Consider the following 21,519-nt stretch of genomic DNA (forward strand, 5'->3'; position numbering starts at 1 on the left):
GATAGAGGGAAATACATAGTTGGTAGTCATTACTGTGAAAAAAATTTGTACAATGAGTTTCTCTGATAAAGACTTTGTTTCTCAAACATATGGAAAATGGAGTCAAGTGTACAGAAATAAGAGCCATCCTTCCATTGATAAATGGTCAAAGGATATGAGTAGGCAGTTTTCAGACAAAGTAATCAAAGTTATAGTACATAGAAATGCTCTGAGTCACTATTGATGAAACAAATGCAAGTTAAAACAACTCTGAACTCCTACCTCACACCTGTAATATTGGCTAATTTGACAGAAAAGGAAAATGACAAATGTTGGGGATGTGGCAAAATCAAAACACTGTGTTTTAACTAGTATTGGTGAAGTTGTATACTGATTCATCCATTCTGGAGAACAATTTGGAACTATGCCCAAAGGGTATAAAACCATCCATGCCCTTTGACCAAGCAATACCAGTACTAGGTCTGTATCCCAAAGAGAAAAAACCAAAAAGGAAAAGGACCTATGTGCAAAAATATTTATAGCAGCTCTTTTAGTGGTGGCAAAGAACTGGAAATTGAGGGGTGGTCCATCAATTCGGAAATGGCCGAACATGTTACATATAATTGTGATGGAATACTACTATGCTTTTAAGAAATGATGAGCAAAATGTTCTCAGAAAAACGTGGAAAGATTTACATGAACTGATGCAAAGGGAAACGAGCAGAGCCAGGAAAACACTGTACAGGGTAACAGCAATAATGTATGATGTTCCACTATGAATAACCTAGCTCTTCTCAGCAATACAGTGATCCAAGACAGTTCTGTAGGACTTATAATGAAAGGTGTTTTCCATTTCCAGAGAAAGAACTGGTAGAGCCTGAATGCGGATCAAAGATACTTTTTCTTTACTTTCTTTCTTTTTCTTCTTTTTTTTTTGGTCTGTGTTTTCTTTCATAGAATGACTTACGTGGAAATATGTTTTGCATGACTACATATGTATAACCTATATCAAATTGCTTGCTTTCTCAATGAGGGGAGGGTGGGAGAGAATTTAGAACTCAAAATTTGAAAAAAAAATATGTTAAAATCGTTTTTGCATGTAATTGGGAAAAATAAAATATTAAATAAAAATTTAAAAAAGAAATATTGGCCAAGAAATTACTAATAAATCAATTTATTTTTTAAGAATGAAAAAAATTATTTGTCCATATGTGAAAGATATGAGGTTACAGATTACAGACATCCTTTTTTATGAAAACATTTTGTTATTTTATAAAAGGATTAAAGTTGCTTGAGATCAAATATATGTTTAAAGCCCATTATTCACTTAAGTATCTAATATTCTGATTTATTGACTTAAATTTGCCAAACATATTACTGACATCTGGAAGTTTCTGTTTAGTTGGAAGGGACTTCAAAGGGCATGTAGTCTAATCTATATAAACTCCTTCTTCACCATTTGCACTGTGCTCGTCCAGCTGCTGCTTCAGAGGGAGCCCCCAACCTATTCTGCTTTGAATCAGATGGGGGTCACGCATACGTACATGTATGTGTATACGTGTGCATATACACACCTATACGTGCCCTCAACATTTGTTGTTGTTGAGTTGTTCAGTTGTGTCCTACTCTTTGTGACTCCATTTAGGGTTTTCTTGGCAAAGAGACTGGAAGTAGCTTGCCATTTCCTTCTCCAGATCATTTTACAAATGAGGAAATGGAGGCAAACAGTGTTAAGTGACTTGCCCAGGGTCACACTGCCAGTAAATGTCTGAGGCCTTCCACAGCACACATGTGCATAAACACACACACCTATTCACAATGTACACATACATGTCCTATGTGTATGCATGTATTACATATGTATGTTGCCAGTCAGTCAACAAGTGTTGATTAATTAATAAATTGTTGTGCCAGGCACTGTCCTCAAGGAACTCGCATTCTAACTGGGGAGACAACATGCCAGTAACTGGGTACATAGAAGATGGAATGTCTGTGGAAAGCCTTTAGCAGTGAGCTCATCTAATCCCTGGCAGACTCATGTAATTATTAGACAGGACCCGTTTCTGTGTGTTCTAGAATAAGGTATCAAAATAAATTTTCCATTATTGTTTCAAGAAACCCGGAAGTGTGTGAGGCTGGTCCGATGATGGGAGGGTTGTAGGCGTGGCCCTGGCAGAGTGTTTGCTCAGGCCCTTGGAGGCTGCTAACGGCTGCCTCATCGCCCGTTGGGCTGCAAGCACGGGGGATGTTGGTTTTTCCTGCTCGATGCTGCTCATTGCTTTTCTTTTAAATTTATGTACTTTATTTTTAGTTGAGGAAATAAAACATTTCATAACATTGTATAATAATTTTAAAATATTGCACACGAAACTATAAAATCTATAATGTACAACTTGCTATTCTTCTTAGATAGATAATAAAGTTAGCATGTAATTTTCCCCCTTTTTTCTTCCCTCCCACCACCCTAGAGATGGCTACCATTATACAGAAATAGGTGTATGCATGCACGCACATATATATGTTGGTGTATGTTTGTGTGCATGTGTGTATGCACATGAAACACACTACACAAGGCACACATACGCATACGCATTAACACATAAGCTTGTATATACACACATACATACATGTACCCATACACACATCCATACACATATATAATTGTATACAAATGTGCCAGGCAATGTACTTGGTGTAAACACAGGTAAAACCAGCATGATCCCAATAGTATAAGTCTGCAGAAATAAATACAAAATTCATAGGTATAAGGACCTCCTCTTTGAGGAAAATCCTTTGACCAGTGGATGCTGCTCATTTCTCACAAGGGGGAGGAAATGCATGCGTGGGAAGCAGTGGAGTTGCAAACAAAGAAACAAACAGATAAACACATAGGTAGGCATCAGTAGAGCAGTACACATGAGAAAACAAAAGATTCAGAAGAGGACAGCAATGAGAACTTTGTTGTCAAATTTGTGTGCCTAACATGTGCCTAAAAGCCAGACCACATCCAAAGTTTGTGGTTACCCCAAAAGAGTCCTCCTCTTCTTTTTTGCACATTGGAGGAATGTTTGTGTTTGTTGATGGCTGTTCAATTCATAATCAAAATATATATATGCATGTATATATATTTTTAAAAAGATCTTTCTGTGGTCTAGTTGATAGCTTAGGATTAGAAATTATGTGCTCTTTTATTGACTAGTTATGTCTTTCATTTAACCAGTGTTTTTTCATTTGTAACCCATTAGTTTGTTATAATCAATGAGATTAGTTATTTCCAAAGTGGAAAGTAAACATGGGGAAGCCATTTCTGATGTTGGTTTTTAGGGGGCCAGCTCAACGTTCCTGTGGAAATACTTACCTTGGACCTTTCTTTGCAGGTCCTCTAGCTGAGAAAGAAGGTTTTCTGTCGATTTTTGCCTCCGTCTCCTCCACCCTGGATAGTGTGTCTGTATGTAAATTCATTTCCTGGGGGGGTCATGAAGAATCAGTGCTGGTTGTAGGGGGCAAGGATGTGAAGTAAGATCTGGGACCAGTGGAAATTTCAGAAGAGTTCGTTTTAGGCCCAGTTCGCTCTAAAACAATATGCTTCCTCCCTGCTACAAGTGAGAGGACGGGAGGAGGCAGCAGCTGGGAGTGATTCCTACCTATCTTTGGGCTCATTCTTCTCCCGGTTTCCTTTGGCACCTCTCTGTGCACACTAGAGCCTGGGACCTGGACCTTGGGCCCACAGATCTGGTGGACCAGGAGGCAGGGTTAAGTCGGAGTGCGTAAGATGGGCAGGGTGCCCTGCTGTGAGGGCGAGCGCCGCTACATTTAGAGAGGCTGATGAATGTCACAGCCAGAGCAGCTCAGAAAGACAGTCTCCTGAGGCAGAGAAGGGTTGCCGTCAGTACTGGTGGAGGGCATAATCTTACTGGTGAAATTGCAGATCCTTAAAGTTTCATAAAAGTAGAAGACTCCAATAATTTTCTTTAAATGTCCATGGTTGAATGAGCAGAATCAAGACAGTTCAAGCTGTGACTTTTGGGGTAACCTTTTAGAACCCCAAGTCTTATTTGTGTTGTTTGGGTTGGTATCTGTCTTACAAAGAAGCCATATATTCCCCCCTATTTTTTGAGGAGTCTCTTAGCAGTATTTAGCTTTCTGAAAGCATTGTGGAGTGATAGCCCTCTGTTCTTTATTTTCTATCTCTTGTTTTCCTCTCTGCCCTCTTCTTTCCTCTATGGCCAGAGTGATTCTAAGGTATGATGTTGGGACAGAGGATTTAGGTTGGTTTAGGGGTGTGGGTGGCTGCAGAGGCCTACAAGTGGGACAGCTCTTGACCAACCAGCCAGGTTCCTCTGCCCCTTTGCTCCATGCACAAGATTAGTTATCCCCTGCAAGCCGTATTTTACAGCCTGTGTTCTGGGTCTGGTGAGGTCTGTGAAGTTGACATCTAAGCGGGACCCAGCTCCTAGAGTTTGCTATATTTAGCTCTCTTAACCCATCATTCAGCCTGGGAAATCACTTCAATGCCTGGGCGTCAGAAACCTAATATAATAAGTGGTTTTCATGAGGTTTTCTAAGACCCACCTTAGTGCAAACATTGAGACCCAAGTTGTAATAAAAATCATGTTACCGTGCCACAGCCCAGTGAACGGAGTGAGCTTTGAAAACCATGCCTCCACGTAGGGCATGTTCAGCTCCCTGAAGCACATAGGAGAGGCACTGTTTCCAGCCTGTCCAGCTTAGTACACAGTTTTTCACCTGGCCCGACATGGAGGCATTTTGGCATTGGCCAGCTGGTGCTCACACCTCTTCCCTGTCTCATGAGGGATGCCTTTTGGCTTTGGGCCACATGTCTTTTTCTAGTTATTTTTTTCCTAGGTGACCTTAGCACAAGTTACTTAGGATGACTGCTTGCCTTTTGGTATCATAACAACTTTTGGCATTTTTAGGAAAGGGCCTTGACAAAGCAACGTGACCTTGTGGCTACCTGCCTCACTCCTTCCTCTCCACTCGGTGTCTTTTTCCAGCTTCATGCTTCTTCTCTTGATGTGACTGTTGTCAGGAGCCATCATTCATTCATAAAAGAGCAGCCAGTTAGTATTTAAGGGAATACTGTTGGGAAACAGAAAGAAAACTCTGGGCCTGGCTAAAATAACATTCTTCCTTCTCCATTTGGGGGACAGTGCTGTGTTGCTTTTGATGCCTGACCCCTCAAATACTCAGATGCTCAGACGTGCTCAGGTGTTAAGAAAATGGAAAGGAAAGGGATCCTTTCGTTTTTAGCTCCACCTTTGGAAATGGGAGAAACAGAATTTTGTCATTAGAGTGAAAAGCTTGGTTTGATATCTGCCTTGAGATTCACAATGAAGGTGATAGGATCTTAGCTCTTAGGCCAGAAGATTCCTTAGAAATCGTCTAGTTTCACCCCCTCATTTACAGATGAGGAAACTGAGACTCAGGGGAAGTGACTTGCTGAAGGTCACACGGACACTGAGAGGCAGGTCTGGAACGTTGCCTCCACATTCACTCCAAATTCATCTCTCCACTTCACCCGGAATTAAGAAAGATCAGATTGCGCTGAGATGAACAATATAGCTTATGATTTTAATACATTTAAGGATCTGTGATGAGGGAAGAGGTGGGGCCTTCCTCTGCCAGCACTGATTGCGCCTCGTCTCTCACTTAGCTCTGTGCTCTTGGTTGCCTGGGGCCTAGAGAGATTAGGAGCCTTAGATCATGGCCGCACCACTTGTGTCTTAGGCCTTCAGCCCAGGCCCTCCTGTCCCAGCCCTGCCCTTGCTCCTCCTTCCTCTACTGCATGATTTATTGAGAATTGCTGAACTTGTTACATAATTCTAGAAGCAAGCATTTCCATTGGATTTTCCTTATAAAGAAACAAAATCAACAATTATTTCCCATTGGTTGGATAGGACTTTTATTTTATCTATCTACCTTCACCTTCCAAGACATAAATTTGTGTTGCAATTATTAGATAGGTTTCACCTGTCAAATTTTATTTTTATTTTTTTAATATAGAGTGAACACAGAGTTGTTTCTAGAGACAAAACCTTTTTTTTTTTTTTAAGGCAATTGGGGTTAAGTGACTTGCCCAGGGTCACACAGCTAGTAAGTGTGTCAGGTGTTTGGTCTAAGGCCGGATTTGAACTCAGGTACTCCTGACTTCAGGGCCGGTGCTCTATCCAGTGTGCCACCTAGCTGCCCTGAAACAAAACCTTTTTTAAACGTAAAAACATAGTGCAAGGAAAGGAAGCTGACATAGTTATAGAGCTCTCTTTTTTGGAATAGTTACTATAAACAAAAAAAAGCTAACTTATCAATTGCCTTTTAGCCTTAAAACCTTTCTTAATCTCTTTTGGTATTAAGGAGCAGGCCCTGGGAATGTGATTCCCCTTTAGGGGGAAAGATGCCTTTTCCAAATTGAATGTGCAAAGAAGGCTTTTCAGAATGGAGAATGAGAAGAGACATTTATATGCGATATAAACATCAAGTTGTAGAAACAGATAGTTTCAACAGGCAGAGAGATTGGAAGTGAATGTCTTTGGAGATGTAGAGTGTGACCTTTCCTCTCCCTGCTTTTTTGTGGGATCTTTAAAATCTGAGTTCATGCCTCCCCCGAAGAGGAGGTATAAACATCTCCATTGCATGTTGTGGTCTGTCATCAGTGATAGATCCTTTACGGTCAATTCCCTGTTTAATTGGTTGATGGTGCGGGGTTCATACTGCATCCAATGTGTTCACTCCTTCGTGTGTAGTTGGGATCCTTCTCCCCCCTCCCCCCTGCTATTCCGGGTTTCCTGATTCTCTCTTTCTGTCTCCACAGCAAGCCGCCAGCCATGCAGTGGGAGCTGAAGCCGTGCCCTCGGTCACAGTGCAGGTATCGAGGGAACCCTAGGGGGCCCCACGCCCGACAGTAGCACACATTTCATCGTGGCATTTTCCCTGCAAGTTGTTCATGCGTTGGGCAGGAAAGTCTCCAGGGTGGTTCATGTTTCAGGGGCTTGTTCTCACAGGCCGGAGGAGCAGATGGCCTTCATCTATAGAGGATGCATTTCCTGACAAAGTATATTGTAGCACGAACCTCATTTTTCGCCACCCGTTTTAGGTGGTTATGACTCTTGTAAAATGACTTGAGTGCCACGTGTTGACCTGGTGGCAAGCATGGGCTGTCTTTAACTTGGCAGGGGCCAGGTGCGTAAGGTTCTGATGAAGTCTGTTCATGGCTTGTGGGGCATCTTAGGTGTCATTAGGGATGTGAGGGGATTGCTGCCCATCGGGGCTCCCTCCCAGAGCATCTGACCCATTGGTCAGTCCTAGAACCTTTCTGATGACCCGGACATCCTGTGGTCGTTTGAAATGAATTCCTAATCTGCTTCTGCAACATCTGAGACGGATTATCTTGCCTCATCCTTCCGTGAATTGGCTGTAAAGGGGACCACAAGAGGGAGATGGAGGTGGGCATTCTGTGGGAATCAGGCCAGCCATGTGCAGTTATTCATTTCCCCCCCCAAATGCCTCAATCTCCTCACTCTGGGTGACTGCCTCCGTTTCCATGAGTTCAGTTAGCGCCTCGTTCGCAGACGCCTTCCAATCTGCACATCACCCTTTTGTCTCCTGACCTCCGCTCTCCACCCCCGGCTGCCAAGACATTTCCAGTTTGGATTTCCTATACACGTCTCAAACTCGTACTTTCCAACACGCATCTTTCTGTAGCCTTCACCGAGAGGCATCTTTGTATGAGGAGAAGATCAGCGGATCTAGATCTTACCTCTGCTCCCTCTTGCCTGTGTGACTTCCCTTTTTCCACCTAAATGTTTCCTCATCTAGACAGTGAGGTGCTTGGAGCCAGTGACCCCCCGAAGGCCTTGCCAGCTCTGCGTCTGTGACGCTCCACTGAGGCCTCTCCTTTCTGTTGAGGGGACCGCCGTGCCGCCTCTATTCGCATGGTTTCCAAGCTGGGCCCATGGTGCTCCACTGTTCACAAACCATCAGTGGCTCCCTTTTATCTCAAATCCGCTCTTCTGAGCCCTTCCCCATCTCACCACAGACCGGCCTCCTCTAGGTTCTGTACCCTCTGTGTTCTTTCCTCTGGCTCCCTGCCCTGGCACTCGCTTCACCCTTCTCCGAAAATCTTTTTTGGTGCCCCTCCCTGTGCCCCTCTCCCTGCCCCCCCATTGCTAGTGCCCGGCCTCCTGAATTACCTTGTATTCAACTACCTTGGATTCTATGTGTTTTCTGGAAATACTTATCTATGCCCCAGGCAGCGTTGGGTTGTGGGTTCAAGTCCTGCCACTGATACAGGTTGGCTGTGTGACCCTGGGCACATTGCTCAGTGCTCTAGGCAGTTCTAGCACTACAGAGTTGTAGAGAAGGTGCCAGTCAGGATGTGTGGAGGGGGTTTCCTCACCTGGGAGCTCCCTGTACCAGTGAAATCCCATGTCTGTACCTTTGTATGCATTCAGTGTACCCCCAGCGCTTAGCACTGTGCCTGGTGCTGAGGGGAGCTTAATAAATGCAGCTGATTGATCGGTTGTTTCCTGAGCCGGAGGCCAGCTCTCCGCCCACAACACCAGCCTGCTGTGCCTTTCGGAGTGCGAGAAATCACACTCACGTGGTTTTCAGGCGTCTGTTGAATGGACAGCTCGGTGAGCGTTGTTCTGTCTGGCAGAAAATAGTCAGCATTTCCTAAACGCTGGAAACCAGAGAACTGGGGCCCTTGGCAGTCCAGGCAGAACTTGTTTGGTGCCCTCGCCCCGCTCTCCCTCCCTCCCTCCCTCCTTCCATACGTACATACGTACATACGTACATGCGTACCTGCACACTTGAGACCACTTGGATGATTGGTCGCTGCCCTTGGAGAGAGATGTCAGAGAACGGGGTGTCGTCAGTGGGGTTAGTCTGCCCTGGGTCCAGCCGGTGGCTCTATGCTGAAGGCAGCTCACATGCGTGATGACTCCCCAAGCTGCTCTCTTGGGGTTCCGCCGTGGGAAGCAAGGGTGGTCTTCCCCAGTCTTCTCTCCCCCAACTCCATCCCCTTAATGCTACTTAGTCTAGAGAAGCATTAGTGGCAGGAAGTCAAGTCAGGAATGCTCCGCAGCTGGGGTTCGGAGGGCAGGCCTTGCTCATCCTGCACACTGATTCGGAAGCGTCTTGCGTCTAGATCAATGAACGTCACTAATGTGATAGACTCCGGGGACCTGGGTCCGTGCTCCCTGCGCCTTCTTTCCTGGACGAGATTGGCCAAATCGTTCTCCATCTGTGTCCTTCTTTGTAAAATGAAGGGATTGGGGGAGGGGGAGCGCGGGGCGGGGCAGCAGCCTCTAAGGTCCATTCCACTCCTGAGCCTGAGTAACTGTAAGTCAGGACCCTTTGCCTCCTGTTCCCTCCTTAGGTTTTGAAATGGCTGGAGTCGCCTCCTTTATGAGAAGATTCTTCCATAGTCTCCAACTGCTAAGTTGTACGCTTTGGGTCTTCTTGTCAGCATTGTGCGGTGGAAAGACTTGCTCACTTGATTTGGAGTCAGAAGACCTGAGTGTGAATCCTGGCTCTGCCATTTACGGCCTGCATGACCTTGGGCATGTTACTTCCCCCTTTGGGTCTCAGTTTCCTCATCTGTAAAAAGATAACTTTGTGCTCATTGACCTTTGAAGTTCCTTTTAAATGGCTAGTTCTGTGCCCACATGAGGCTTGTGCGAAACCTGTAGGACAGTTGTGTGGGGGCCTGAGGGACTTCCTTGCTCGGCCTGACGGCTTCTCTACAGAATCCAGCCATAACTCTCTTCTTATGGTCACGTGTAATGACGGCGGCCAAGATGTGCAGCCATGTGAGGTTCCGGGATAGTAAGTAAGTCCTTGTAATTGAGGTCATTTTTTCCGTCCGTTCCAAGTGAAGATGAGGCTACCTTCAGTTTGGGCTCATGATGCGTGACCATCTATCCAGGCAACCAGGAAGGACTTTTGGCATAATGCGTGTATAACAAGAATGAAAATGCAGGATCATGTTGCCTAAGGATTGTGTTTCAGTTTGTAAGGGAAGCTCGAAATACCGTGGAAAATCCTTAAATTTTCCTCCCCGCCCCCATAACTTCTCCTTCTCCCCAGTTAAAATAGAAGATTTACTCTTAAGCCAAGCGTTGGTTAACTTTTTGGAGTTTCTGACCCTCTTCTCTGATACTGTGGTTATGTCTTCAAACGCCCCTGTTTAGGCCTAATGCATTGTTGGCACTCAGTAAATCAGAGTGTTGTGGATATCCTATCACATGACCCACGTCAGCCAAGCACCCAAGTGCAAACCCTTCTTGGATGTCATTCAGTGTAAATTTGGGCAGGGCACAGCAGGAGGGAGTGCCATGGCTGAAGGGTCTCCTGTTTGTTTCTCGTGCTCATCTGTTCGGTTTTATTCTTTAAAGCAGAGAAGGTGTGGAGGGTTTAATTCAGTTCCAGTGGCTTAGTGCTCTGCGCACAGTTGGTTCGCTTCGGCGTTGCGGTTGTTTGAAAGGAGGCAGTGACCTGCCCGTGTGGCTGGTGGGGCTCCCTCTGCCCACAGCCCATCAAGTGTGGCATCTGGGGTGACATGCTGTCTGGAATAATTATCCTGTCTTGAAGAAGGCCCTCTCATGGCACACCAGTGCCCATGGAACTTGGGGCACTCTAAGCCACTTTCACTGGTCATCCCGCCAGTTTCCACAAACGTTTTGTGTTGGTTTTGCCCTAATGGTTAGTGCAGATATAATGTGAACGCTTACCAGAGCTGCTGAGGTTTATGGAAGGAAACATATCACTTAAAATAAAGATGGGATTTTTCCAGAATCTAATGGTGTACATCAGTGGGCTCAGACTCAAATAGGAATGGATGCCACTAATCCACACGCAAGGATTCCCATGGTCTGCCTGTTGACTTAGTTTTAAAATGTAATATTGTCTATATTTTCTTGTATTTTTAATTATTTTGTTAAACATTTTCCAATTACATTTTAAACCAATTTGGGCCTCGCTTGGGAGTGTGGCCTGTGTGTTTGACACCTCTCTTGTACATCCAAATTATCCATTTATTCATCATTCCGTAGTCTTATGTACTTCCCCCGTCCCTACTCGCCCCCTCCAAAGAAGGCATAGCAGTTGGAGTTCCGTGATTTTTGTTGTTCACTCATTTCAGCCGTGTCTAACTCTCTGTGACCCCATTTGGGGTTTTCTTGGTAGAGGCACTACAATGGTTTGCTATTTCCTTCTGCAGCTCATTTGATAGATGAAGAAACTGAGGCAAATGGGGTTCAGTGGCTTGCCAGGGTCATACTACTAGTAAGTGTCTGAGGCCAGATTTGAACTCAGGAAAATGAGTCTTCCTGACTTCAGGCCTAGCACTATATCTACTGCAGTGCCACCCAGAGAAGTAGGATTAGGAGGGGAGCAATTCTGTCTTTTGTGGGGGAGCCAGGGTTTGGCTCCTTGGCTTTTGATTTTGAGCTCGGTTTGGAATGGTTAATAGAAGAGGCAAACAGGGAAAATGTACCCTCTTAGAAATGGGAATTAACACACTGCAACCCATTACAAAAGAAGGATCACGCAGGGGTGGTGGAACGGATGTCATCAGAGAAAGAAACGCCAGGGGAAATAGGAGCAGCTAGACCTTGAGTGACCAGCCTGTGTGCTCTGCTGGTATCTTTGCAAGGTCAGGAGATGAGAGGAAGGCCTACGGTACATTTGTGGACCACTGATGGAGATGCAGGTGACGTTGCATGGGTAGGTATGGTTGGGTTTCAGTATCCAGCAGTGAAGGGACTATATACATTGATGAGATCTCAGATCCATCCAGATTTGAAGTAATGTATACGAGGCACTATTTGAAGGGCTGCAGGGGTTGCAGAGATGAAGAAGCCACAATTCTGGCCTCAGGAATCTTCTAATTGGCCAGGAAAACGAGGCAAGACAGAAGTAAGTGTAATTCTAGGCAGAAGTTTTGGAGTGCCAGTGAACTAGGATTTGGTAGTGGGGCTGAAAGAGAAGGGAGAAGTAAGGCATTATAAAGTAGAATGGACAGGTGGATGATGAAGTAGATGATATAAAAATGATGATACCATGAGTAGAAATTAGGAAGTCAGGGGGAGTATTTGTTCTTGAGATAAAAATGATGAGAGTTCAAGGTTCCTGAGTGGTGGGTGATACTTGGAAATGCCCACCAGTCAATGGGAACAGCAAATGACGATAATTTGTGACGCTTAGTGTCATGGATTCTTGGAAGAATCTTCATAATGTTGACAATGTCACTGATGGCTGTTCCCCTGCCGTTCTGGGTGTTTCTAGCGATCAGCAGCGGGCCATGCTTTTTCCCACTGATGTTTCCCTGTTACCTCCTAGTGATTGGTTGGTGCTAGTTTCTCCTCCCACTGATGCTGAGAGATGGGGTAGAAGTGGCCATGCCAGATGTTGCTGCTCCGGCCTTGAGTCCAGGACCAAGGGAAGATCTGAAAAGCTCATCACTAGGCTTGTTACCAAGTGGTGATTCCTTTTGCAGATCCGTAGACTTTCAAAGACCGTCTACTAAGATCTGAAAGGTTGTGGTTTGTGTCTGTGGAGGGAGACCCACCATGGCCAACCTGGGACCCTTGGGTCTTTGATGTTTTCATCTGAACTAGCCCAGAAACAATGTCATTTTCAGTAAATACTTCATCTTCAACTTTCTTTTAGGTCATGATGCAGAGCCGGCTAGCGTTGCAGAAAACCAAGCTGTCCATTTATGTGGAGTCACCGTTAGCAGCCACCTGTGATCGCTTCATCTTTGACTCCTTAGGTGAGTTCCCGTTGCTGTGTCTCGTCTTCCAGGGAAGCTTGTGAGCTCTTGACGTCGGGCCGGGCTTTGTAGTTTGCTGTCTGCGGAGCCCTGAACGCGGTGCTCAGAGCTCAGAGGCTGATGGACAGTGGGGCCAGCCCCGAGCTGAGCAGGAATCCTCGGCGTCATGTCTGACCAGCTACCATCTGGGCTCAGTGAACGCCATCGGTGAGCAGGAGCTTCAGCTCCTCCCTCCGATTGTTAGGAAGCGTCTGCTCCCCTTCTGCTGATCTGCCCCTTGTGCCTTCTGTGCTGAAGCCAAGCTCAACAGATGTGATCCTTCTTCCATACGAGGACCCTTCACACACGTGGGGACAGCTGTCCTGGTCCTGTCCATCCTATCCCTAGGCGCATCTAGTTGGCAGAGTGGGTGAAATGCTGGGCCTGGAGTCAGGAAGACCAAAATTCATATCTGGCCCCGGCAAGTGCCCTAGCTTCTGGCTGACTTGGTTTCCTCACCTGTAAAGTGGGGGTAACGACAGCACCCACCTTCTAGGGTTGTCATGAAGCTCAAATGAGATGATCGATGTAAAAGCATTTAGCATGGTACCTGCACACAGTAGGCCTCATGTAAATACTTCTTCCATTCCCTCCCCCTTTCCTCAAGTCTCTTGTCTTCAAGCTAAACATTTCCAATGCTTTTATCTGAGTCCTTCTCAAAGGACTCAGTTTCATATCCTAGCCCCTTCCCAGTTCATCGTCCTTGGGGGCCTTTGCTTCTGTTTGCCAGCGTCCTGCGGAACTGAAAGAAAAGCTCCACCGTGGAGAACACAGAACTGGTTCCTTCTTTATTCTGAACAGTTAATCCTTTATGAATGCAGCCCGATTAGTTTAACGCATGCGTCCATCTGTCTTCGCTGCCTGGTCATCCTCACCAATCTGTCTGGCACTCACGGCTCCGCCAGCCCTCGTGCGCTTTTCACTTGGCCTCACGTCTCCTCATGTCACTCCCCGTCCTCAACTTGTACAGTTGATTTTAAAAATCCTAAACGTAGAGTTTTATGTCTCTCTTATTGGGCTCTGTCTCATTAGACTTGGTCCATCATTGCAATCCAACTTTGTCATTTGAAATGTAGGCTGTCTGTCCCAGGCTGGTCAGGCCTTTGTCACGGACGCTGACCGTAACACTGACCTGATGCTCTTTGGCCGATGGCAGACCTTGTGGTGTTCTGATAGAGACTTTCCTCCATGAGGACAAGTGCCCAGGAGTTCCTTTTAAGTTGTGTGCAGCAGGGCCTGGTCCTGGGTCCGCTGGGCCGCCATCAGTTGTGTGCCCAGACGGCAGTTACTTAATCCTGGCATCCTGCTCTAAGATGGGAGCAGTTGTAGGGTGGCTGTCTTGGGGATAAGCCTTGGTGCCTTGCGGGTCCCTGGCCTGGAGATGTGCTAACTCGTGTTCCCTGAATCCCTGGGGTTAGGTGGGATTCAGGAGTACCTGTTACCCGTGGCAGTCCGTGGAGTTCACTGCCAGAATCACAGAATCCCTTCTGGGTCCCTCCGGTAGAGCTCCTACCCGAAGAGACTCCCCGACTGAGCTTCTCTTGACCCCCTCCAGTGGGCGCCCGTGACGCCCAAGGAGCTTCCCTTGCTGTGCTCGGAGGGTTTCAGATGTAGTTTTTCCTTGAGTCAAGTGTCCACAGCTTCTCTCTTGTGATTCTCATTCAGAAGTCAGAGCGAGAAGTCGCGGCAGTCTTTCCCGTGACGGTCCTTGAAGCAGTTGTTAGTAGCTCTCACGTGCTTTCTGTTTCCTCTTCTCCAGACTAATGGTCCCCAGTTCTTCACTCCACCTTTGTGGGCATAAAGTTGAGGCCCTTCACCATATCTGCCGCCATTCTCTGTGCGTCCGTGAGATGAATAATCAATCAATCCACGAGCATTTATTCAGCGCCGGCTGTATGTCAGACACTGGGGACACACGTGCAAACAAGGAAGCCATCCCTGCCAGTCAAGAGCGTCTGCTCTTGGTGAGCTGGAGACGGTGCTTCCGGTGGGGTCTGACCAGGACAGAGTGCAGGGGGCTGGAAGCTGCCTCCACTCACTGCCTCCGCTTCCTTTCTGCTTACTGCCAGGCCCTGGAGTTCTGTCTTCTACCTCAACACTCAACTGAACTGTTCTTGTCAGAGGATCTCATGTATCCTTCGTGGCCAAATTGGATGACCTTTTTTTTTTTTCCAATCATTGTCTTTGACCCCATGACAGCACCGGACACCATTGACCACTCTCTCCTCCCAGAGGGTCTCTTGGTTTTCTGCCTCCCCTTTGCTAAATCTTCAGCCATATTCTGCTCCCTGGCTGTGAGGGGACTTCAGAGGCCCTCCTCTTTTCTGCCCCCACATTCTTTCTGGTGGTCTTGTCAGCTCCCACAAGCTTAATTTTCATCTCCTTTAGTTGACTCCCAGATCTCTTCCTTTAGCCCTGCCCTTGTCTTTGTAGCTCCAGCTTAGCATCACCAATTGCCTATTGGGTTTTTTGGACTGGATGTCCGATAGGCATCTCACACTTATCAGGGCCACATCAGATCTCATGTTTTCCCCACGCTTCCTTTTTCTGGGATGGGTACCACTGTCCTTCTTAGTCATCCAGGCATGCAACCTGCGTATCATCTTGGAACCCTCATTTCCTCTCATGCCACACATCTATTGCCATTTATTAGTATTTCTGCCTCTATAGCAAACCTCACTCATGTCCATGTCCATCTCTCCACTTGCATGTCTGCTCCCGAAGGCCCTGGTTACTTCTAAAGTATAGCAGCGGTCCCTAACTGGTCTCCTTGCCTTAAGCTGTACCCTCCTGCCTTCTGTCAAATGGATATTCCTTTATTATTATCATTATCATCACAATTGACGCCTCCTGCTTTGTGAGACCTTTATTTCCCTAAACATCCTTCTCCTTCCCTCATAAAAAGAATTAAAAAAAAAAAAGGAAAAAACCAGTTCAACAAAAATGACCAGTGCATCGGCCAGGGCCCACTGGCTGTGCCCTGTCCCACGCATACTCAAGGAGAGACGAGGCACACGCTTGTTGCTTTGCAGAGCTTAAACTGCCACAGAAACATGGCGTGTTGCTGGTTGGTGCCAAGTTCTCGTTACAGTTTGGATTGTTTTTATTCTGTCCTTTCATATTGTTCTAATCATTCTGTCTGTTATTTTCTTGGTTCTGTTTCTTTGCTTTTGTGTCATTTCACTTAAGTCTTCTTCTGCTTCTCTGTGGGTTTTTTTTTTACATTCATTGTTTCTGGCAGCCTGATTTTATTTCACGATATTCAAGTATCATAATTTGTTTACTTCTCCCAATCAGTAGGTCCAAAACGATATCCCTAAAACATTAGTTTGAGCCCGTCACTGCCGTCCTCAGAAAGCTCCCATGGGCTCCAGGATCAAATTCGAACTCTGCTCTGTTCTGTGTTCACGTCCTGGCTTTGGTGGACTGTTCTCGCTTTGCTGTTAATCAGCCCATTTTACACACTCTTTGGTCAGGCCAGACAGGTTTGCTCTGCCTCCTTTCTCGATGCCTTTGCACTGGCCAGAAATGCCTTGTCTCCCTGTATCCATTGTGGGAAATCTGTTGTTTCTCTGAGCTCAGCTCAGACTCCACCTTCTGCATGAATCCTGTTCTAACCTCAGCCTCCCTCTCCCTGTCCTTCCCTCACAGCTGCCTCTGTGTCTCCCACCAATTTCCTTGTATTTATTTTGTAAATACTCATTTTATCTATATCTGTCTCTCTTCCCTTAGAGAATGAGGGCAGTGCCCTTGTTTTAGGAGAGGGAAGAAACACCAGCAAATTCCAAGGCTGGACCACCGCCCACTCTGCTCCCCTCCGTCTCCTAGAGTGGGGTTGTGGATTATGAGGGTAGTGTTGATGTGAATGGGATGTGCTCTTTTCTGAGTCACCCAGACACAGCACTTTTTCTGGCAAATTTTCCTCCTGGGATAATTGACTTGGAGAAGGGGTCTCGGAGGCCATTGAATCCAACCCGTCATTTTACAGATGAGGCAACCGAGGCACAGAAAGTTGAAGGGACTTGTCCAGGGTGACTTATCTGACACTTTGCTTTTTAATTCAGGGCACAGTTAAAGTATACAAAAACCACAAAGGACTTTTAGGTAGAGCCTTAGTAATAATGAATGAAGCCAGTTACATGGCACCAGGAGATGATGGACATTTCTGAACACTGACAATAATCTAAGTGGCAAAACCTTTGTGCTCTATGAAGTGAGATGGGAATAATTCCAGTACGGCCCCTGGGTTTCTCTAGAGGCCCACGGCTTGGCCTGATATCCAGAGAGGGAACATTGCCCTACAGAGCCCCAGTGTATAGTTTACCTGAGGCAGACCTACTTTGCAGAGCCTGCTTTGTAGTGAGGAGTGGATAGTGAGGCCTTGAGTGTAGCTGTCAGGGTTCTGGGTCAGGAGCTAAATTCTTCCCTTTGGATGTTTTTTGAGCTTTCCTGCAGGTCAAATGACTGAGTTCTGCTCTTGACAAGGAATGAATGTCTTGAGTGTGCTTTTCAGTCATCTCCCCATCTCCACGGACATTTGGCCTTTCAATGTGACTAGTTCCCTCTGGGTTTCTGGTTACTTTGAGACAGACATATTTAAAAGGATCATCTAACTTTTGGACTCCATTGTACCTTTCAGACAATAGTATGTGTTGTCATTTCCTGTCTCTTCCACGTTTTAGAAGGGCATCTAGAGAAATTCGAGGAGAAAAAAGCCTGTTAGTCCTCTTAATTTTGAATACTGGAAAATGTGTTGGCTCTATCCAAAAGCCTCATTTCATTTCTTTACTTTTCATTTCTTTTTTTCCTTTTTCTTTCCATTGCTGCAGAGCCAGAGATTCTGAAAACCATCAGCTTGTCTGTGTTTCTGAAAGGAAATTACCTGCCTTCAGAACTGGAAGGCACTGCCATGGCCTCATATAGCATGCCCACAGGTAAGCTGGGATGTCCCAAAGAGACTCCAAAGTCTCATTTAGCTTTTGAATGAATAGTAGGAGGGATTAAAATGCTGCTCAGGAATACATTAGGGAACTGCTTTATACATACATACATACATACATACATGTGTGTGTGTGTGTGTGTGTGTGTGTGTGTATACCCCCATCTTAATGATGAGGAATCTTAGCAGTGACGAATGATATGATTTTCCCGAATCACTGAGTTAGTATTGTAGGTGGGATTTGAACCCAGGTCCCTTCAGCACTCTCTGTTTCCGCTAGCTTCTCTGTAGCATGCTGCCCCCCAATTCCACGTCCCTTATGTACAGATGTGCACACACACATACACATTCCTGTACACGAGTGAAGGCAGTGATGCGGCTGTTAACATGAATTTGCCAGATCTAATGTTTACATTTAGAGAAAAGCCAATCTCCTCTCTTTTTCCTCATAGGAAAAAAAAAAGATTGCTTCAGGGGAGAAAAGACTCCTCTGAAATTGTAAACGTCTTAATTGTGACTTTAAAATAAATGTAATGCTGACAGGTAGCCACAAGGGGGCATTAGAAGACATGAGCCCATGGCGAGACGCTGGGGCCTACGCTAGATTTCCCGTTGCCTGCTTCAAAGTTGGCTGCTTTTTTGTGCCCTATAACTGTTTCTGGAGCCCCACTACCACTACTGTCAGAACCCCAGCACGTAGGCCAGGGAGCACCCTGAAACTGGGAAGAGATAATTGTCCTTTATATCTCACCACTGGAAAGGCCTCTTCCAACTTTGTGCTCTTAATTTAATTGTGTTGTTGTAAACTTCAGACCCTTCCAGAGTAAACTTTCACCGATTTTGCATTAGTAGAGTCTGATTTAATGAGATTTTTACAGATGTAGTCAACTCTGTTACTTAAGGATGAGTTATTTGCTCTATGTAATAGAGCAAATATTCTCCATTTTGCTGCCCTACTCACTTTTTCACTAATAATTAACACTTTCATAAAGAAAATCGGCAGTGGAGAGAGAGTGGAACTCTGTTTACTTGGGATTATTCATTAACTAAATAAAATAGTAGGGTGGGGCTGAAACGGATTACTTCTGTGAGAGACCTGGGTTATTTGTGGACTTCTTCTGCATTAGTATTTGAGAACCAGAGTGGTGCCTTGTGAATGATGTAGTGTCTATGGGATAGTCTGAGTTTAGCTTGTTTCTGTAAGCTGATAAATATTAGATTTGTTTTGTACTTTTACACAAGATAATTTAATTTACTGTCTTGTGTTTCCTTTTCCCCCACCCACTTTTCCCCACCTTCTGCCTCTGATTATAGACCTCAATCCAGATGGTAAGTGAAAGGAGACTTTTAAAAAAGTGAATATCACAATGGACACTTAGTTGGGCAACAGATGCAGTACTGTGCGACCATACACGTGTAAGCACTGTAGCTTGTAACTTTATGGTTCTTGAGGATGCTGCTTTGCCTAGATTCTTCTGGGCACAGGATTATAGACTGTGGGAAAGAATGGGGGCAGAAATTTGAGAAGAGAATCATTTTAGAAAAAATTAAAGAAATAATCCAATTACTCCTTTCTGGAAAAAGTAAAACAAAAATTTTGAAAATTATAAAAATTTATATTTGCCGATTGTTTGCCTGGATCATTGTTGGCTTTGCTGTGTTTGGGAAAATAGTCATTGGAAATTGAATCCTCAGGCATTTCCTGTGCACATCTTTGCCTTAATCTTGCCTTTCATAGACCCAGGCTTACTGCACTGCCGTGTACTCCCCTGCCATTGCCTGACTTGGCCGCAGAAGCTCCCTCTGGAGGTCACGCCATCCCAGACCCTTTAGAGCAGGGGTGGGGAGTCTGCAGCCACAGGTGGCCTTGAGGCCTCAGGTTCCCCACCCCTGCTCTAGAGTTTGGGAGATCCTTCTGAAGTTCAGACTCACTGACTTTTAATATTCCTATTTAAAACACACATTTCTTCGTGTCAGCGAGCGTTTATAAACCGAAGCATTCTGAACTTCATTGTCACAGAATGGTGCTGAATGTTGCTTAGGTATTTTTTCTTTCAAAGTTTTTTTTAAAAAATGACTTAGAATATTCCTAAAGGATGCATTTTTACTCACTGTAGCTTCAGCTCTGCTAGTAGTGGGATTAAAATGCTAAGCAGGGACGAATTAGAAGATCAGAGCACCCGGGAAATGCCCCTTTGTACTTGTCAGTGGGATTGTACACTGAGGCTGCGTGCCCTTCTGGACTCTGATCATGGGATGAGACCGAAAACAGCCTATGTTTATGTGAAGAACAGTGTGGACTAGCTGTTTTAACAAATGCAAAGCTAAATACGACCATCTTCTTCTGTCCTTCTCACCAGGTAGTTTAGAAACATAATTAAATTTTGGGAAGTAAAGTTTAAATGCTCAAACCAACCCAGACAACAGGCGGTAAGACGTTGCTTATTCGCCTATTGCACACACACAGGGTTTTGTATTTCAAAGACTGAACCCTTTCAGAGGCCTGAGCTGTTCAGTCTGTGGTAGAGCCAAATAATCCTGCTTTGGCAGGAGGAAGGAGAGAATGTAACGGAGGCTTTAAGTCGTCCCGTAAGAGTTATTTGCCATTTTGGGGCCATTAAAGTTACATGACGTGGACAGTGTAGAACATGACTCTGGATGAAATACGGTGACCCGTGGGAAAATGCAGAGGTGCAGAGGGTCTGGCTTCCAGACGGTGCCACTGGGGCTTTGTGCCTTTTGTTTTCAGTTCAGAAATCCTCCACCTTGCCCCTCCAAGCGGCTTTCGGAGGTAGGGAGATCATGGACGTATGAACGTATACCAATATCTACATACACATGTTCAGATCCCTGCATGTGATACACAGTGCACATATAAAATACCGTGATGTGTCTGTCAATAGATACATTACATACATTTATATACACATACACATGTATATGGAGATAGGGAGACATCGATACCTAAACAGCAGAAAGGTACACACATCTCTCAGTTAAGATATATGGCCGCCTCAGCCATACACATCCCTGCCTGCAAACGTGTGTGTGTAGGTGTGTGTATATACATCTGAATATATCTAAATGCATAGAATTGATATGTAATATATACATGTATACCATTTCATGTTTTAATATGCAATATTAATATATTAATAAATGCTTGATTATAGTTTCTTATAGGACTCCAAAATATTTCAAATGCTAGGTCCAAATCCCTTATAAAGGCTTCATATGTTGTATATAATATATGTGTATATATATACACACCTATATATGTACATGTCTTTCTCTCTCTGTTTCTCTCTCTCTGTCTCTTACTTTCTCTCTTTCTCTATCTTTCTGTCTTTCTCTCTCTCTTTCTCTCTCTCCACCTCTCTTTCTCTGTCTTTCATCCTTTCTCTATCTTTCTCTCTTTCTCTCCTTCTCTTTCTTTCTCTCTTTGTCTCTTTCATTCTCTCTCTCTTTCTCTCATTCTCTCTCTCTCTCTCTCTCTCTCTCTCTCTCTCTCTCTCTCTCTCTCTCTCTCTCTCTCTCTCTCTCTGTCTCCCTATTCTCACTTGCAGTTATATATATTTTTCAGCAGTTTTCGGATCTGTTTCCTATTTGACAGTGATATTGGGCTTAAGGAAGTAACAGATGTAATTACTATTTTGCTTCAGGAAAAAAACATTCTGTCTGAAGATAATTTAGATGTTCATTTTCCCCACTGTGTTAAATAAGTGGGTGATGATTGCAAGCTATGCTTCTCTATCTGTGCTTGGAAGAA

The 21,519-nt window shown here is 45.0% G+C and overlaps 1 protein-coding gene across 5 annotated transcripts in view; it reads left to right on the forward strand.

Moving 5' to 3' along the window:
• The window catches only part of BBS9 (Bardet-Biedl syndrome 9), a 372,846-nt gene that overhangs the window by 138,473 nt on the left and 212,854 nt on the right, over positions 1-21,519 (forward strand). For all 5 annotated transcript variants that reach the window (XM_078152100.1, XM_078152102.1, XM_020969068.2 and 2 more), the window contains 4 exons: positions 3,357-3,427; positions 6,809-6,862; positions 12,670-12,772; positions 17,641-17,745. In XM_078152100.1, the coding sequence (XP_078008226.1) occupies positions 3,357-3,427; positions 6,809-6,862; positions 12,670-12,772; positions 17,641-17,745 (333 nt within the window). The remainder of the gene's footprint in view (positions 1-3,356; positions 3,428-6,808; positions 6,863-12,669; positions 12,773-17,640; positions 17,746-21,519) is intronic.

This window comes from Phascolarctos cinereus, unplaced genomic scaffold, assembly GCF_003287225.1.
Source record: "Phascolarctos cinereus isolate Bilbo 61053 unplaced genomic scaffold, phaCin_HiC Scaffold_4;HRSCAF=312, whole genome shotgun sequence".
NCBI lineage: Eukaryota > Metazoa > Chordata > Mammalia > Diprotodontia > Phascolarctidae > Phascolarctos > Phascolarctos cinereus.